The following is a 19,438-nucleotide window of genomic DNA, read 5'->3' on the forward strand; positions in this document are numbered from 1 at the left end:
TGGTAGTTGGCATTTAAAGAACAGAAAGCAAAAATAAAAATATTTACAAAACATCACTTGCATGTTTTTGTTTGATTTCATCCTCAGTGTAAATCAATTACAATAAATGTGTATTAACCAATGTCTAATGTTTAGTTCTTTCTCTGTGATTTGTCTTTCTCAGGCCACATTAAATGATCGCTCCTCCATCCAAAAGCCTCATCTCTTCTTCCTCCCAGATGTCCCCAGCATTCCTTTTTTCCCACGTGACGCCCATCGACATGACATTGAGGTCTTGGAGGCCAACTATCCCATAATCCTCGCAGAGTTTCAGGCGGTCTACCAGAGAGGCATTGATCCAAAGATTGGCTGGACCGGCCTGGGACCTAAGGTACACAAACCTACAACTCCCAATGAGCATGTACCTGTTCAGTCACTAATCTAACCTGATTGGACAATTAGGTGAAAGCAAGGGTTCTCTTACATAGCTTTCACAGATCCAGTCATGTCACACTAGTGAGTCCTTCCAAAACAGAGGGAGAAGGAATACATTTTTCATGTCTCCATAGCCTCTGAGCCTGTCATTTACTTCAAATGGAGGCAGTCTGCACCGTTGCAGTCAAGCTTCCACTAAGCTTTGGTGCCACAAGTGTGCACTTCTAACTCTTGCTATGCCACAATCCACCGGAAGTTGATTTAAAGGGGGGCTGAACTGACTAGCTACCCAATTTCTTTAGCCAATTCACTTCGGCCGGCTGAACTGGTGTGCGACCTTGACAAAGCTGGTTGGACATCTATGGGGCTAGTTAGTAGTGATGGGGGGGGGGGGGAAATCTATACAGTTACATGTCGGGATATTATTTTTGAAGATATATCGAATTGTTTTGACAATATCGCAATATAATTTTTGCGCTAGTTTGCTTTACCTGCACCAAAACTCCAGTATTTTTCCATCATAGCTTGTTCTCCATCTTCTTTTTAAATAGGGAGCCAATTAGTTTTCAGCACTTTAATTTACATGACTGATCAACACTCATTATTGTAACGGCAGCCTTCCTCCTCTTCGTCTGAAGAGGAGGTGTAGCAGGGATCGGACCAAGACGCAGCGTAGCTCGTGTTCAACATGTTTTAATAGACGAGACGAAAACGTGAACACTTACAAATAACAAAATAACAAACGTGGCAAACCGAAACAGTCCTCTCTGGTGAAACGAACACAAAGACAGGAAACAACCACCCACAAACCCCAACACAAAACAAGCCACCTAAATATGATTCCCAATCAGAGACAACACAAAACACCTGCTTCTGATTGGGAACCATATTAGGCCAAACATAGAAACAGACAAACTAGACACACAACATAGAAAGCCCACCCAGCTCACATCCCGACCAACACTAAAACAAGTAAAACACACAAGAACTATGGTTAGAACGTGACAATTATCTCATGACTCTCACTTTTCCCTCTGCAGCAATAAGTTTGGAACATTGAATCAATATAAAATTACAGTATCGAATCGCAATACATATAGAATCAAGAGAATCGCAATACATATCGTATCAGCACCTACAGTGGTTGTTCCACTAAAAGTTTTATGCTGCGGTACTTAGAGGTAATTTGTGGTTTAGAACGGTACCCTGCGTCACCACTTCATTGCTCCAGACCAGCGCAGGGGGGAGTTAGAGCACTGATTATGCTTTTGGGTCCTACTGTGTCTCTAACTGACAATGAATTGGTGACATAAACCTAAATAGAAATTGATAATTGTGTACGACTTCAGTATTACTTACTAAAACTGTTAGGATTATTTGGCTCTTACTGTAGTACTGTAGCCCACTCCTGACCAGTCATGTTATACAGCGCCTGAGTGATGCAACGGTCTAAGACACTGCATAGCAGTGCAAGCTGTGTTGCTACAGATGCTGGTTCAATACATGTGCTGGCCTCGACTGGGAGACCCATGAGATGACTGCAGGTTTTTGGTTTTGCTCCCTATAAAAACAGAAATAAATAATTCTAAACAACAAACTGGCTTGATTTACAAATTAGTAACAATGTCTCATCCCATGTTCAAGAATGGCCTTTTTCTCGCAAATGTTATGTTATTTGAAAACGAAATCATCTCCAAAATATTGTTATTTTTTAAACAAAGTGATTAATATTATTATTATTATTAATTTAGAATTATATAAAAGCCCCTTGGATATTCTCACAGATAAATTATTAACCCTGTTATTAGCAGACAATATATACTGGTCATGGCTCCCGAGTGGCGCACAATGGGATTGCAGTTCTCCAGCTGTATCCACTGAAAGCGTGCAAGGTTCAAGGCATGAGGGCAGGGGGTACGGGATGGGCCACAGAGCCGTGCACAGAAGACAGACTTAGCAGATGGGGAACGGAGTAGGAGGGAGGGGGGGTGCTACCCGCCACACTGGGTAGCACAGAGCAACACTTTAAGGGGCATTGCACTAATAATGGCGCTGACTAGGGAAACGTTCCCGCTGTTCTAGCAGGTAGCTGGACAATAGACTTGCCTAGATGGAGGGTAGTGGGAGAATTCTATCATCAAATGTATTTCTAAGTTAGGTTCTCAGTGAAGTATTATTATTATTATGTATCAGATCCGACCGTGATTGGGAGCCATAGGGCAGCGCACAATTGGCCCAGTGTTTCTCTCCCTCTAAAAACATAAATAAATGTTTTGGCCTTTACAAATATTATTTTGGCATTAAGCTGAGTGACTCACTCATTCATGGCTTTGGATCAAAATAAATAAGTACCAACATTCTTTCTGATAGTCTTTAATAAATAAATGTTTTGGTTATCCTGACCTGGACACCATGTACAGTATTATAATAGCCCATTATGGGCTATTAGTAGGACAATATACCTTTACCAACACCTCTCTGTATTTTGATACTTTGTGGATGGGGCCTCCCCAGTGGTGAGGAGGCCTATTGTTTCTAACTTCAATATGCTCTTTAAATAAATAAGACCTACACCACTTTAACAGCACATTACTCAACACTAGTGAGACTCATGTCGCCTACGGTAGGACTACAGTATATCGGAAAATATGACGTGACTCTCTGTCAATAATTACATATAAGTCACCGCATCGCAATGCAAAATGCGTTGCTACATATACCCGTGCCGGCCGCCACCAGGAGATCAATGAGGCGGCTTTTGGTTTTAATTTAGAATCCTCCAATCCTCTATATGTAATTATTGACAGAGAGTCACGTCATATTTTCCGATATACTGTAGTCCTACCGTAGGCGACATGAGTCTCACTAGTGTTGAGTAATGTGCTGTTAAAGTGGTGTAGGTCTTATTTATTTAAAGAGCATATTGAAGTTAGAAACAATAGGATTTGAAGCATTAGCTTACAACTATTTTAGCACCGTTTCGCGCTGCTCTGAGACAAGCATGGGGACTGGTCTTGAAAAATCTTAGAGATTTTTATTTTCACTGAATCTCCATTTGGGTATTGGTTAGACTAGAATTAGAAAGTGGAAATGTTATTCTCTTAGTGTAACCTTTATTAAACTAGGCAAGTCAGTTATGAACAAATTCTTATTTACAAGGACAGCCTACTCCTTCCTCCCCGTTGGGGAATTGAACCCTGTTCTCCCGCATGGCCTGCCTGCATGACACAGGGATTCTTTAGCTAAATAGCCCAGCACTGTAGCCTACTCCCGACCGTCACGTTGTACAGCGCCATATTTTCCGTTCCACCCTAACGGAAACCTAGAGGGTTTTTTGTTTTTCTTGTAATAGAAACACCATAATAATAGTCAAATTAATTAAGCAAAATTTCTTAAAATCAGTCCCATATACTATTTTCTTACATAAAAGGTTTTAAATTCTCTAGTACAGCCACTGCTGAAGGCTATCAAATACTTCTCAAAGATGCCCTCTGGTGGTCAAACTAGCACTAACTAGCATTAATGGTACCAGTGATTGGCACTTAAATAACGTACTATAGAATTCTGCGGCACCATGCAAGCTGTGCTGCAGTACGCTGCAACTTTTAAAGGACGAACCACTGTAAGTATTGTGATATCGTATCGTAAGGTCCCTGGCAAATTAAAGACCGTCAATAAATTACACAATTAAAATGGTACAATATTTTCATGTTGCACACCTTTTAGTTTACTCATTAAATGTGTTCTATATTTACATACATTTCTACAATTTATAGTTGGTTAGACTACTATTTACAATTTCTGCACCACAATCAAAAAGACACATTTTTATACTCAATCAAAACAATAACAGCTGTCATTTAGCACATTCATCATCAGAGTGATAAACTGCTCTAGAGGCACTAAGGAATCAAGATGTAAAGGCCCTTCCAAAATTGTGGGGGGGGGGGGCATGAAAACTAAAGGAGACTACAGGGACTTCAAGAGATAACCAACCTTGTAAACGGGTTTGGTGTTCATGTTTTTATATCTTAAATGTGAGGTATGCTGGAAGCTTGTGGAGCAAAGCTTTGTAATGGAATTATCTACTGGACTTTAGTGAGGTCCAGCCAACCTTCTGATACGGGATTCAGTGATTAGTATTAAACCTGTCAGCTGTGGTAAAGTACAGAGCACTGTGGTAAACTGCACCAAGGGTTTTAGAGTAGTGGCTGCATTCTGATATAGTGTGTCACTGGCAGGACTGGCAGGAAGGTTGACTGTACAATCTGCTTCCTGCTGTTTAGGGAGAGGTATGGTCTGTTAAAAAAAAACACTTTAAATATCAGCTTCTTAACTATCAAATTTTTTTTTTTACATAAAATGTTTGTCAATCCAAATGCCCAGATATTTATAGGTGCAAACTCGATGGATGAGAGAACATCCAATGAATACATGTTTAATCCATCTGAGACATTTTTGCATGAATTAGAAAACAACATATTTAGTTTTAAGCCAGGGCTTTTTGTGGGCTTTTTTTATGGCAACAGTCAGTTTGCAGCTCTTACATAGCTTGGTCAACAGTTGAGGAAATGGCATACGTAACCGTATCGCCTGCATATGGATGAATGTTACAGGTTTTAACAGATATACCAATACTATTTATATAAACAGTAAAAAGAACAGGTCCCAATAATTGACCCTTGCAGTACACCTTTCATAATATCAAGGAAACTAGACTTCACACCATCAGAAAATACACATTGTGTTCTGTCTGTCAAGTAATTCTTAAACCACTTGCAAGAAACCTTTGAATTAGTAGGTAGTGGTGGACAGGTGTATAAATAAGGAAGCACAATATTTTTTATGATCTAAGCAATTTAACATATCATCTAAGACAAGCGTAGCAGCTGAAATTATGCTATGTCCAGGTCTAAAACCAGATTGGTGCACATTTAAGAATAGAATGATAAGTTAAAAGTTCTTAGTTGAGAGTTGGCCACGGATTCTAATACTTTGACAAGGCAAGATATATAACTACCATCCACTTTCCAAAGGTCTCTGCCTTTGTGTAGGGGGAGGACATGTGCCGCTTTCCAGATCTTAGGGATAATACCAGAAACAATTGTAAAGTAAAAAATATAGGTTCATGTTTCTGCAATAAGTGGGGCAGAGATTTCTTTACATGGATTTTTAGCAAGGCACTTAGTACATCAGAGACGACAAACGGTTGAAAATAAAGAATGTGTGCCTAGGAGTGGATCATTCTCTGCAAGCTGTTTTTTAAAATTATTATTATTTTAATAAAGGTGGAATTAAAGGAATTTTCAGAAACTATTCTTTCAAATAGGTGGCCAGCTGAGGCAAAAGAGCTATTTAAAGCATCAAAAATGTTCATTTGATCTATTAGAGGACCAGGGACTGTCATAACCTGCTGGAGCAATAAGGGGGTGGAATTTAGCTTCAAGGACTTGAACACTTTCCAGAAGTTAGCTGGATTTCCACCACGCTCAGAAAATGTAAGATGTCAATTTTGCCTTTCTAATCAGAGTTAGACATCTATTTCTCAAATGTCTGAACGACTGCCAATCAGATGCAGAATCAGTCAACCTAGCCTTAGCCCAGGCTAAGTTTCTTTCCTGTACTTTTTCAGACAATTCATGGGTGAATCATGGATTAGATCTGTCTTTTACCCTTAGTACTTTAAATGGAGCATGCTTATCTTGAACAGAGAGGTAAAACAATTAAAGGCCAGATCCGACTCAGAGATGGATGACACCCCCCCCCCCCAGTCACACAACCCCAGGTTGTGTTACTCATTAAGTAACACAACAGGTCAGCGGAATCAATCACCACCTTCCGGAGACACCTGAAACCCCACCTCTTTAAGGAATACCTAGGATAGGATAAAGTAATCCTTCTAACCCCCCCCCCCCCCCTTAGAGTTAGATGCACTATTGTAAAGTGGTTGTTCCACTGGACATCATAAGGTGAATGCACCAACTTGTAAGTCGCTCTGGATAAGAGCGTCTGCTAAATGACTTAAATGTAAATGTAATTAAAAATGTTACTCATTAAAATAAATAAAAATAGATCTGTAATAATGAATGGCTGAGATTTAGGTAGTTTAACATCTTTTATTCAGGCAATTGGACAATGGTCACTGAGCTCATTAGCAAATATTTCATTGGCTATATACTTATGAGGGACATTTGTCAGAGTAATATCTAAAAGAGTAGATTCATCAGGGTGTTTAAAGTTGGGGTAGGTTGGTTTAGTTATCAGCGGAGTTAAGTTTAGCTCAGTACAAATATCTTTCAGCCTATCTGTTTGCGTTGGTTTGAGAAGCCAGAATTACTATAAAATCCATTTTCGAAATCAAACTTATGGTATTTACATGAATCAGGCCAAGCCTACAGCTGCAGGATTTCAGATCAAATGGTCAGTCTCTAGCACAAACGTGCTATGTTCAGTAGGTAACCCCTTGTTTAAAAATACTGTAGGTCTGGCTTGAAATGGTATAAGATACAAGAATAAATGAGGGTTAGCTGTTGAGGGCCAGGACTGAAATCCTATCACTTGTTTAGTATATTTGCAATATTAGAACTCAGGATTCTAGCTCCTCTTCTATTCAGGCCTTCCGTTTTTGAGAACTGAGGTTGCTCACAAAATAAATCAAAGTTGTCGATAAAATCCAACACTTTTTCAGGTCAGAGTTGGATTTCATCCATGAGTCCAGTGCAAATAGCCGGAAGAAGCGATCAACTCCACAATCGTATGTTGGGATAGGGCCGGAAAGGACAATCTGCTTGCCAGTAGCCATTAGCCTGTCCCTCTGGTATATGAAGTCCCATCTCAACTCCTCCGATTGCCACAACTTGCCCGAAGACAAACATTTTGACTGTATTAACCCACTGAGCTAGAATGATGCACTTTCATGCTAGGTTTAAGACCTCATATTGAAACGTATAGAGACCCCAACTGATGTATAGAACATTCTTAAAATTAACTACTTTGGCTTAAAGACAAGCATCATGAAACCTCTAACACAATACATTAATTTGACTTAATAAAAATGTTTTTTAGACTCAATGAAATGATGACCTCTTCTTAAATATTTGGTCAAATCTTTCAGAAACATACCCCTTTGGCTCAACTTACCCCACTCTCCCCTAGGCTCTATCGTTGATACAAATAATGACACACAAATGTAATTATTAAACTAAATACCAGCCTACAAAAGCCACATGGCTACGTTATCCTTATTTGTATAGTGGAAAAGCATTGTGGCAACATTATCAAAACTATAAAATTGTCATACATAAAAAAATAAGTGCTAACGTGCTTGCAGTGCAGCAGTTCAAAACACATACAATACAAACACGTGTGGGTACATGGGTTTGAAATAGCTGTGTTTGTATGGTGCAGTGGTGTGTGTAACATTTATTTAACACAGTTGTTTGTGTGACAAGGCAGGTCTATGTGTAACAGGTCTATGTGTCTCTCTCAGGGCCAAGCTGTGTTCCCCTTGTACAGCGCAGGCGTGTGTGTAGCAAGGAACTGCCGCTCCTGTCCCTGCACCTACCGCACTCTTCTCTCCTTGCGCACCTTCATAAGTAGCAACTCCCTGGGGTCAGCCGGGTTCTGGCTGCTAGGGCCTGGGGCCACACTAGGGGGAGTGTATGGCCCCACCAATACTCGCCTACGCTGCCACCTCGGTGAGTGAGACAGACATGTTCCAGCCCACATATCATTGGGTCTCAGTATGGTTCTTGACAAAGTTTTGCTTACATGCTCTCTGTGCATGATTTTGTCCATTAAATGTGCAGTCTAATATTAACGATCATTGAAATTAATGATATATCGTTTGATAAATGCCTCATGAGCTTAGTACAACTATCTAACTCCATCATAATCCCCCAAAAATGATTTTTTTTACTTCACTGTTTGTTAACAAAGTGTTAGTATGCAAGTCAGGTCTGCTGTATACAATGCAAATCAGTGTAATTATATAATTGCCATGAATCTATCATTTTGACACCACCACTTTTTAGGAGTGCAGACCCCACCTCAGTGTGAGCTGGTAGTGGGAGGAGAGCCTCAGTGCTGGTCAGAGGGACACTGCCTCCTGGTGGATGACTCCTTCCTGCACACTGTCTCCCATAATGGTCAGTCAACTCCACCTCCCACAACAAGGCAGTCACTCAAAACAAACTCAAGCTGTGCTCAGATTCCACTTCCCTTTCAGTCAGTCAATTTAGGTACAACATACGCATTCTCGCGACTTGGGTCGAAGGATTTAAAATCACGCCTGGCAAAGCAAATGAAATCCGCGCCTCGCTGGAAACCCCGCCTTCCACAGGGGATAAGCTTGAGGATTGGATTCATTCCTTAAATTATTCCGCTCTTAACCTCAGTGTGAACAGGAATGATTCATGCTACTTAAACAAACAATTTGCAACAATTTGTCTTACATTGCACCAACTGAACTGTCCCTTAGTGGTAGAGCGTGCTCACCCTTTGGACGCTAGGTGCGGAAGATTGTATGGTTTTCATAAGTTTCCTAATGATGAACAATGAATTATTCGTCAGATAGCTTGACCTGGCTATTGCAATAAGTAAAATGGCTAACGCGACCAAAACAATGAAGTCTAAGAAGCCAGGTTTGCGACCAAGCCCCAATGAGTTAAAAGATACTCAGGTTTGTTGTTTTGTATATTTCGGGCTCGGTGCATGCTCACGCTTCCCTCACTTGAATCAGTTCGTGTGCGAGATTAGCAGACGGCGGGCACTGTTCCCCTACTAGTCCGCGGCGCAGGTTCTCTTGACAATTGTGTAGCATTCTTTAGAGGGCTTCGTGTGTCTGATGGTGACTCCTCTCCTCGGTGCCCGTACCTCAGCTGAGTTTGAGCTAAGGGACGTGGAGATGGATTGCGCTCTGTTGCTGGTTACGGTCCAAAGTAAACTTTCGAAACCAATCTAGCTAACAAGCGCTGCATAGCGTGCTAGCCAGGTTAGCTAACTCACAGATTAGGGCTAGCTATTCAGGCTAGCTATTCAGGTTTCCTAAAAGTGGAATAATAATCTCTTGTTTAGTATACATAGCTAGCGTTAAGTCGCTTGGTTATTCTAAATATCAACGAACCGTGCTGCAGTCAAAGAGGCTAGCTAGCCTAGTTTAGACTAGAAGCCTTATCATGGCTAATGTTGACTAGCATGCATAACTTCCGGCAAATTGGTGGAGGGTGGCCGAGCTACAGCGGTGGTTCTCAGACCATGAGACAATCCAAAAATCAGTTCTCACAAAAACGTCTGTAGCGTCCAAACTAATATGTGACTCGTTTCAGAAACTAGGCGTATGTCGCATGTCACTACTTCACAGAAGTGCCATTTAAACGTAAACTTAATTTTTTTTTAAATCAAAATGCATTTCTAGAACATGTGCCTTAATAACAAACCTGTATGCCATCTGTAAATACGAATACAATTGTTATATTACGAGCCTAGTTGGTTCAGCAATGGAAAAAGTCGGCAACCTTACCGCTAGCCATGATTGGCTGAGATAATGAGTGGGCTGGACATGCCAAGAGATGAGTTCGGATTGGTCTGCCATGTAGCATGTTTCTGTCTATAACATGAGCTGTGTAGGTAATCCATGAGCTCTGTAGGTAATCCTTTCTAAAGCCGCTTTTTTGAAAGATATCACGTATTAGCTCTCCATTTACTGGAGGACCGAGTTTTGAAAATCAGTGGTATGATAGCTAAAGAGATGGAGAAAATTCTGCCGTTTGATTGCAAATATGCAGACAGAGTCAAACAGAGAACACACAGAAGGCTGTTGTATGAAACACCTGTCTCCGGATTACATCTTCAAACTAAGGGCAACCATTGCATCCGTGACAGAGAGGAAGAAGCGTCGATCCATGTATACGGGTAAGATAGTCTAGCAAGCTACATTTTCAGATATTACACGATACTAAATTGTCAGAAAGTAGTTTTCTTTTCAAGTTAAAGTGTACTGTTAGTTAACTAGCTAACGTTATGCCAATGATCTGTGTAGTAATATTATTCGTATCTCAGAGCCATTTGCATTGCTAGTTATATCCTGATGTTAGCTGGCTGACATTGAACCTGGTTGGTTAGCTACCTGCAGTTTCATGCAGGGTAGTAATATTATGAGTTGCGATTATGGTTTATTGTTTAGCTAGCTAGCTACATGTCTGAACAACTATGCAAGTAACCACTTCAATAGAATGTGCATGATGCCACTACGACAACTGTCGTTAGACTTACAGTTGAAGTCGGAAGTTTACATACACATAGGTTGGAGTCAATAAAATTCATTTTTCAACAACTCCACAAATTTCTTGGTGGTTAGGACATCTCCTTTGTGCAAGACACAAGTCATTTTTCCAACAATTGAATCCTACAGACGAAGACCCATATATGTGACAAAAAAAAAAAAAGAGATATACATGAAAAATCATTATTGGACACCATTTTTCTATTGTGAACCGGTTTCACAAGCTTTCCACGCGCTAATTAACAATAATTTTAAATTTAAAGATAGGCTCTCGTGGAATAACCGTTTATGTGCACCACTCAGAATGGACGGACAAGCGCACAACTTTTCTGTTGCTGATGAAAATCGCCGAAATGTGGGAAAGAAACGTAAAACAAAACTAAAAGAATGGAAAGACAGGCAAAGGAAGATCTTACGGGATGCGGGAAAACCCTATACAAATCGTAAGGGTCAAGAAAAAACTGGGAAAAGCTGTCCAAAAGAGGTATGTGGAAGAACCGTATATCAAACAATCAAGCTAGCTATAGAGTACAGTAGCTAACATGTATGTTCTGGGTTGTCTAATTTGTAACTATAGAGAAAACATATTAGCTAAAGTTCGTTGGCTACTGACTTATACATTATCGTTACAAATATTATTGCTAGATTATAGAAGAAACATAGCTAGCTACTTTTTCTCCATCCACCGGATGATTCGACATGGCTACAGTAGCTAGCTAGTTATAGGTAACGTTACACTGTATCCTGCAGGGAAGAGCGTGTTCCACGACGTGCAGAAAGGATTGTGGAAAGTTGACTGATGAGGGCAAGCTGCATCTGTTCAACAGTTTCTACACTGTCCCATACGAGAAACAACAAGCGTTGATTCTCTCCGGCTTAGAACAGGTTAGAAATAAGACAAAATGCCTATTATTATAATAGCTATATTGAACACTTGCATAGTTTAACTTTGACAGTAATGATACGTACATTAATTAACTCTAAAAGTGCAGTGTTACACAATGGTGCAATACAAACTCATTCTGTGTATAGGTTGGGAGTGTGTGAAAGATGGAGGTCCTGATCAAGCAATACCCTGAATGTGCTACAGTATATTCAATTCTGAATTTATCATTGTCAATTTTTATTGCAGCATGAGGTGAAACGGAGACGTAAACCTGAGGATACAAAGGAGAACAAACGACGGAAACAAACCTTCAAATACCATGTACAGCAAGCAGGCCAGAGATTGAATGTGTGCAAGGTCACTTTCATGTCTGTGTTCCAGCTAACCAACAGCTGTCTTCAGGCAAGTGAAAATATGAAGAGAAGAGAAGAATACCACAGCATTTTCAAACAGCAGAGTCTCAATTTCGGCCAACCAAGGAGTGACACCTGTGGCAAATGTGACGCATTCTTCACTAAGATGTCAGCAGCAACATCTGAAGAGGAGAAGAGGAAGATTGGAGTTGAAAGTGAGTTGCACCATCGAAAAGCCGAAAAGGCCTACACACAGCTTCAAAGTGACACTGAGTGGGCTAAAGCCAATGCTGACTGCCATGTCATTTCTGTGGATCTACAGGGGGGATGTACACCCCTAATCTGACCCACTCCAATGTCTACTACCAGCGGCAGCTGTCAAATGTTAACCTTTGCATCCAGGAACTTGGAAAAGAAGATCCTGCATACATGTGTGTTTGGCATGAGGGGATTGCACACCGAGGGTTCATTGAGGTGGCAAGCTGCATATTGAAGTGGGAGAAGACAAAATTCACGCCACTCACCAAACCAGAGGTGCGCAAGTTCATAATCTTCAGTGACAGATGCTGTGGGCAGAATAACAACTGGCGGATACTCAATCTGATGTCGATGCTCGTCTCTATGGGTTACTTTACCCAAGTTGAGCAGAAGTTCATGGTCTGGTCATTCTTTTCTTCCTTGAGATCGATCTTTTGCCACCATCGAGAAGAGGTGCAAGGTGTCAGTCCTTCATACACCCGATGATGTTTCAAAGATGATACTTGAAGCACAACCAGAAAAACCATTCAAGGTGATGAGGATGCAATGTGAAGACTTCAGGCACCTCCCAGATTCTGTCCTCAAGCGACCAGCTGGACTACAGATCACCTCAGTGAGGTGGTTAAAAGTCACAGGTATTGCACAGAGAATAGTTTACTAACATCCCATCAACATGCAACATGTTGTTCTAACAATAAAATATCCTAATGCTTGACTATGAAAGTTGTTTATTGATGTCAGGAACTTAAAATGTTTCTGTTCTAATTTCAGTTGATCCTTGGAATCTGTACGCCATACAGAGCCACAGTCTATTTGAGGGATGGAAATCGTGGCTGATCTCCAAACCAAAACAAGGAGCTACACCTCAACCTCCCTATTTTGCAAGCCACTACCCTAGAGCATATGAGAGTCCTTTGCCCATCAAAAAAAACAAGTACCAAGATCTGATGACCATGCTCAACTACTTGCCAGCTGCTGCACACTCTTTTTATAAATCACCGCAGAGTGAATAATTTGTTGTTAAACCAAGCTACATAATTAACTGTTTTTTCTGTGAGTTTATGATCCCCTGAACCTGTATAGTATGTTGAATCTGAATACATTTCAGAAGACATGTCACCCCTATTGTAGGAAATTAAATGTATAGTAGGTGTTTTCTATGTGAATCAATTTGTGTAGGATTTGAACCAGCACAATATATTGCATTAATATAGTGTAGAAGATGTTATGTACAATGTGTTCTGTTGAGAATTATTTTGTGTGTGATCATTTGAACATTTTTTAATCTGAATTAATTAAAAACAAATAAGTCATCACAAACAGTGAGTATTCATTTGATCTTGATTCCCTTTTTTTATTCATTACAATATACAGTACGTCTCTCTGTCACCACATTTAGCATTAACTCTAAGCAGTTAATACTTATTTACTGCTGTCACCTCAGTACAGAAGGACATTTCTTGCCTTTAGCATGGGTTTGATGCAATTCAAAACTTAATTGCTGATCATAGTGTTAAACGCAAAGTGAATGGTTTTCTGAACGTTTTGTAATATTGACCGTAGGGACCTGCATAATGGACATGCATATTGGCACATCACATTGATCCATATTTGATATGTACAAGTTGTGCTTGTTTTGATTGAATTAATTTAATTGTATTCTATTTGTGTAGTTATTCTATGGTATGTTCACACTGAGGGCTTCATTTTAAATGAGACTAAGATTTCATGACTCAACTTTTAAGAAAAGTCATCAGTGCTGAAGTTGATAGACCACCTTTAAATGAACCTCCATACAAATGAATTAACTACATATTGCAGTTAAGTTATTTACATGAAGGGCATCTGTACTTGAAAGTACTTAAAAGATCATATCAGGTATTAAAAAATCTTACAAGAGTCATGCAAAATGTCACATATACTGTTCTTCCACAAACTGAAATCCTCACTGGAGATATACTGTTCTTCCACATTCTAAAAATTTAAACGACAATAAAAAAAATATTTTTTGAAATAACAAAAAAAATATTAATTGTTGTTGGAAGATATGGGTATGGTGAATTATTTGTCAACCATAAAACACCTAATGTGGTACACACAATTAATAATATAAATATAACTGATTATCTTAAAATTGAACAATTGTCACATATATGGTTCTTCGTCTGTAGGATTCAATTGTTTACAGACAGATTATTTCACTTATAATCCACTGTATCACAATTACAGTGGGTCAGAAGTTTATATACACTATGTTGACTGTGCCTTTAAACAGCTTGGAAAATTCCAGAAAATGATGTCATGACTTTAGAAGCTTCTGATAGGCTAATTGACATCATTTGAGTCAATTGGAGGTGTACCTGTGGATGTATTTCAAGGCACACCTTCAAACTCAATGCCTCTTTGCTTGACATCATGGGAAAATCAAAATAAATCAGCCAAGACCTCAGAAAAAAAATTGTAGACCTCCACAAGTCTGGTTTATCCTTGGGAGCAATTTCCAAACGCCTGAAGGTACCACGTTCATCTGTACAAACAATAGTACGCAAGTTTAAACACCATGGGACCATGCAGCCATCATACCGCTCAAGAAGGAGACGCGTTCTGTCTCCTACAGATTAACGTATTTATGTGCGAAAAGTGCAAATCAATCCCAGAACAACAGCAAAGGACCTTGTGAAGATGCTGGAGGAAACAGGTACAAAAGTACCCTAACCCTATATCCACAGTAAAACGTGTCCTATATCGACATAACCTGAAAGGCCGCTCAGCAAGGAAGAAGCCACTGCTCCAAAACCGCCATAAAAAAGACAGACTACGGTTTGCAACTGCACATGGCGACAAAGATCGTACTTTTTGGAAAGATGTCCTCTGGTCTGATGAAACAAAAATAGAACTGTTTGGCCATAATGACCATCATTATGTTTGGAGGAATAAGGGGGAGGCTAGCAAGCCGAAGAACATCATCCCAACCTTGAAGCACGGGGGTGGCAGCATCATTTTGTGGGTGTGCTTTGCTGCAGGAAGGACTGGTGCACTTCACAAAATAGATGGCATCATGAGGAAAGAAAATTCTGTGGATATATTGAAGCAACATCTCAAGACATCAGTCAGGAAGTTAAAGCTTGGTCGCAAATGGGTCTTCCATATGAACAATGACCCCAAGCATACGTCCAAAGTTATGGCAAAATGGCTTAAAGACAACAAAGTCAAGGTATTGGAGTGACCATCACAAAGCCCTGACCTCAGTCATATAGGAAATGTGTGGGCAGAACTGAAAAAGCGTGTGCGAGCAAGGAGGCCTACAAACCTGACTCAGTTACACCTGCTCTGTCAGGAGGAATGGGCCAAAATTCACCCAACTTATTGTGGGAAGCTTGTGGAAGGATGTGTTTGACCCAAGTTAAACAATGTAAAGGCAATGCTACCAAATACAAATTGAGTGTATGTAAACTTCTGACCTACTGGGAATGTGATGAAAGAAATAAAAGCTGAAATAAATCATTCTCTCTACTATTATTCTGACATCTCACATTCTTAAAATAAAGGTGTGATCCTAACTGACCTAAGACAGGGAATTTTTACTAGGATTAAATGTCAGGGATTGTGAAAACTGAGTTTAAATGTATTTGGCTAAGGTGTATGTAAACTTCCGACTTCAACTGTATCTACAGTACTAAATCCATGTGTATGTTATTGTGTGTGTGTGTGTGTGTGTGTGTGTTTGTGTGTGTATGTGTGTGTGCCAATGTTTGTGTTGCTTCACTGTCCCCCTTATTCCATAAGGTGTTTTTTTAATCTGTTTTTTTTTAAATCTAATTTTACTGCTGGCTTCAAGTACTTGATGTGGAATAGAGTTCCATGTAGTCATGGCTCTATGTAGTACTGTGTGCCTCCCATAGTCTGTTCTGGACTTGGGGACTGTGAAGAGACCTCTTGTGGCATGTCTTGTGGGGTATGCATGGGTTTCCGAGCTGTGTGCCAGTAGTTTAGACAGACAGCTCGGTGCATTCAACATGTCAATACCGCTCATAAATAAAAGTGGTGATGAAGTCAATTCAGCCAGGAGAGATTGACATGCATATTATTAATATTATTAATAATTCCTCTGTGTACATCCAAGGGCCAGCCGTGCTGCCCTGTTCTGAGCCAATTGCAATTTTCCTAAGTCATTTTTCGTGGCACCTGACCACACGACTGAACAGTAGTCAAGGTGCGACAAAACTAGGACCTGTAGGACCTGCCTTGTTGATAGTGTTGTTAAGAAGGCAGAGCATCTCTTTATTATGGACATACTTCTCCCCATCTTATCTACTGCTCTATCAATATGATTTGACCATGACAGTTTCCAATCTAGGTTTACTCCAAGCAGTTTAGTCATCTCAACTTGCTCACTTTCCACATTATTCATTACAATATTTAGTTGAGGTTTAGGGTTTAGTCAGTGTTTTTTTCCAAATACAATGCTTTTAGTTTTAGAAATATTTAGGGCTAACTTATTCCTTGCCACCCACTTTGAAACTAACTGCAGCTCTTTGTTGAGTGTTGCAGTCATTTCTGTCGCTGTAGTATATACACCCTGACCTATAGCAGGGGGTGTAAAGCCATAACACATATGTTTTTCCAGCAGCAGACTATGATCAATAATGTCAAGAGCTGCACTGAAGTCTAACAAGACAGCCCCCACAATCCCTTTATCATCAATTTCTCTCAGCCAATCATCAGTCATTTGTGTAAGTGGTGTGCTTGTTGAGTGTCCTTCCCTACATAAGCATGCTGAAATTCTGTTGTCAATTTGTTTACTGTGAAATAGCATTGTATCTGGTCAAACACATTTTTTTCCAGAAGTTTACTAAGGGTTGGTAACAGGCTAATTGATCGGCTATTTGAGCCAGTAAAGGGGGCTTTACTATTCTTGGGTAGCGGAATGACTTTAGCTTCCCTCCAGGCCTGGGGGCACACGCTCTCTAGTAAGCTTAAATTGAAGATGTGGCAAATAGAAGTGGCAAAATCGTCTGCTATTATCCTCAGTAATTTTCCATCCAGATTGTCAGACCCCGGTGGCTTGTCATTGTTGATAGACACCAATAGTTTTTTCACCTCTTCCACACTGATTTTACGGAATTCAAAAGTACAATTCTTGTCTTTCATAATTTGGTCCGATATGCTTGAATGTGTAGTGTCAGCATTTGTTGCTGGCATGTCATCCCTAAGTTTGCTTATCTTGCCAATGAAAAAGTCATTTAAGTAGTTTGCAATATCAGTGGGCTTTGTGATGAATGAGCCACCTGATTCAATTAATGAAGGTGCCGAGTTGGCTTTTTTCCCCCCAAAATGTAATTTCAGGTGCCCCAAAGCTTTTACTATTATTCTTTATATAATTTATATTTGTTTCATAGTGTAGGTTCTTTTTATTTTTATTTAGTTTGCCAAATCAGTTGGGCAGCCAGACTTAATTGCCATACCTTTTGCCTCATCCCTCTCAACCATAACATTTTTCAATTCCTCATCAATCCAAGGGGATTTAACAGTTTTTACAGTCATTTTCTTAATGGGTGCGTGCTTATTAGTAACTGGAATAAGTAGTTTCATAAATGCGTCAAGTGCAGCGTCTGATTGCTCCTCATTACACACCACAGACCAGCAAATATTCTTTACACCATCAACATATGAATCACTATTAGAAATGCAAGATATATTTACGCGTAGCTGTCCCTGATCGTCGTCTATCTGTTGAGACCATTCGATCCGTCTATGGGTAGTGGCTCGATGTAAGACTCTGGTTGTCCACCAAAGGTCACTATGTCCTTCTTTTTAGAGCTTCTATGGTAGTGGTGTGTTTGTTAGACAGATACTTCAGATGTACCAATGGTTGTCTGTGGCGATTCTCCTTCAGCTCGCGCTGTATGTCAGCTGGTCAGTAGTTAAAACCATTTTGTAACGTTCAGCTCACAATGTCTGTCAGGCTGGCCTGTAGAGTTTAATCCATTTCGTAACCCTCAGCTCACGCAGTCGGTCAGGCTGGTCTGATATGTTAATTCTTAGCGAGTCCTTTTAAGCACTTGTTGTGGAAAATATTGAATCAAATATTTCACCAATACCGGAACTTGTGAATTCAATTAGACTTTATTACAAACAGAAACAAAGCCGGGCAATTCCATGGAAGAACTGACTTTTCATTCTTAGTACTTGGCTTTTATACAGTCTTACCCTTACATAACATCGTCACTCCACTTTAAGAATCTTGTTGTCTTGCCTATTTTCCATTCTCTTATTCACTAAGACATTGGTGCATAGATTCTATTGGTGGCAAAGGTCAAAGGTCTTCACAAGTTCAGGCCGATGTTGTCTATGTATGATTAACCCATGTGCGTGTCCAGTAGCCTTCACAAGATCAGATATGGCCCAGACCAGTCACATCTTGTTGGTCTACCTTGCCTCATCCACACAGATTCTGCTTACGTTCTGTTTTTTACATGTCTAATAGTTGACTCGATCTTGATCCCGCTTTGTACACTCACATGGGCTCAGCCTTCATTCTACTTACACATGTCTAATATTTAAACTTATATCGATTCTTCTTTCTACTTCAAAGAGAACAGTATAGGTTACTGAAAATCACCAAATGACTGGACAGTCTCCTACAAACTCTGGCCAAAGTGGGCGTTCCGTCATGCTGACACGAACTCTGAGCTCACTTGGGCGTGGCTACTGACTGTGCAAAGCTTATATGAAAAACAATTATCTCATTAGAAAACTAAATCTTTCATACTTAATAATTTATTTTATACAACATTTAGATGTTGTATAAAACAGATGTTTCCTTCCTAACTTGTTTCCTTCCTAACTTAGTTACTTTGTTATACCATGCTTAATTAACCTCTTGGCGCACGGATCCCTTTAACGGGATCATTTTCGTAAACAACTGCTGAATTGCAGAGCGCCAAATTAAAAAGAAATACTAAAAATATTTATTTTCATGAATTCACAAGTGAAATATACCAAAACACAGCTTAGCTTGTTGTTAATCGACCTATCGTGTCAGATTTTGAAAATATGCTTTACAGCGAAAGCAATCCAAGCATTTGTGAGTTTATCGATCACTCGACAAAACATTACGAACAGCTAGCAGCAATGTAGATTGGTCACAAAAGTCAGAAAAGCAATCAAATTAATTGCTTACCTTTGATGATCTTCGGATGTTTGCACTCACGAGACTCCCAGTTACACAATAAATTTTCCTTT

General features: G+C 39.8%; 1 protein-coding gene and 1 long non-coding RNA gene across 2 annotated transcripts in view; both read left to right on the forward strand.

The window, feature by feature from the left end:
* Positions 1-19,438, forward strand: part of asphd1 (aspartate beta-hydroxylase domain containing 1) — a 78,820-nt gene that overhangs the window by 43,641 nt on the left and 15,741 nt on the right. Inside the window, exons 3-5 of the mRNA XM_071412540.1 lie at positions 164-370; positions 7,904-8,111; positions 8,448-8,561. Of these exons, the coding sequence (XP_071268641.1) occupies positions 164-370; positions 7,904-8,111; positions 8,448-8,561 (529 nt within the window). The remainder of the gene's footprint in view (positions 1-163; positions 371-7,903; positions 8,112-8,447; positions 8,562-19,438) is intronic.
* LOC139568126 (uncharacterized) lies at positions 10,716-13,476 on the forward strand. Its single transcript, XR_011673525.1, has 3 exons — positions 10,716-11,180; positions 11,829-12,828; positions 12,965-13,476. It is a non-coding gene; the product is annotated as an uncharacterized lncRNA (long non-coding RNA).

Source organism: Salvelinus alpinus, chromosome 1, assembly GCF_045679555.1.
Source record: "Salvelinus alpinus chromosome 1, SLU_Salpinus.1, whole genome shotgun sequence".
Classification (NCBI taxonomy): Eukaryota; Metazoa; Chordata; class Actinopteri; order Salmoniformes; family Salmonidae; genus Salvelinus; species Salvelinus alpinus.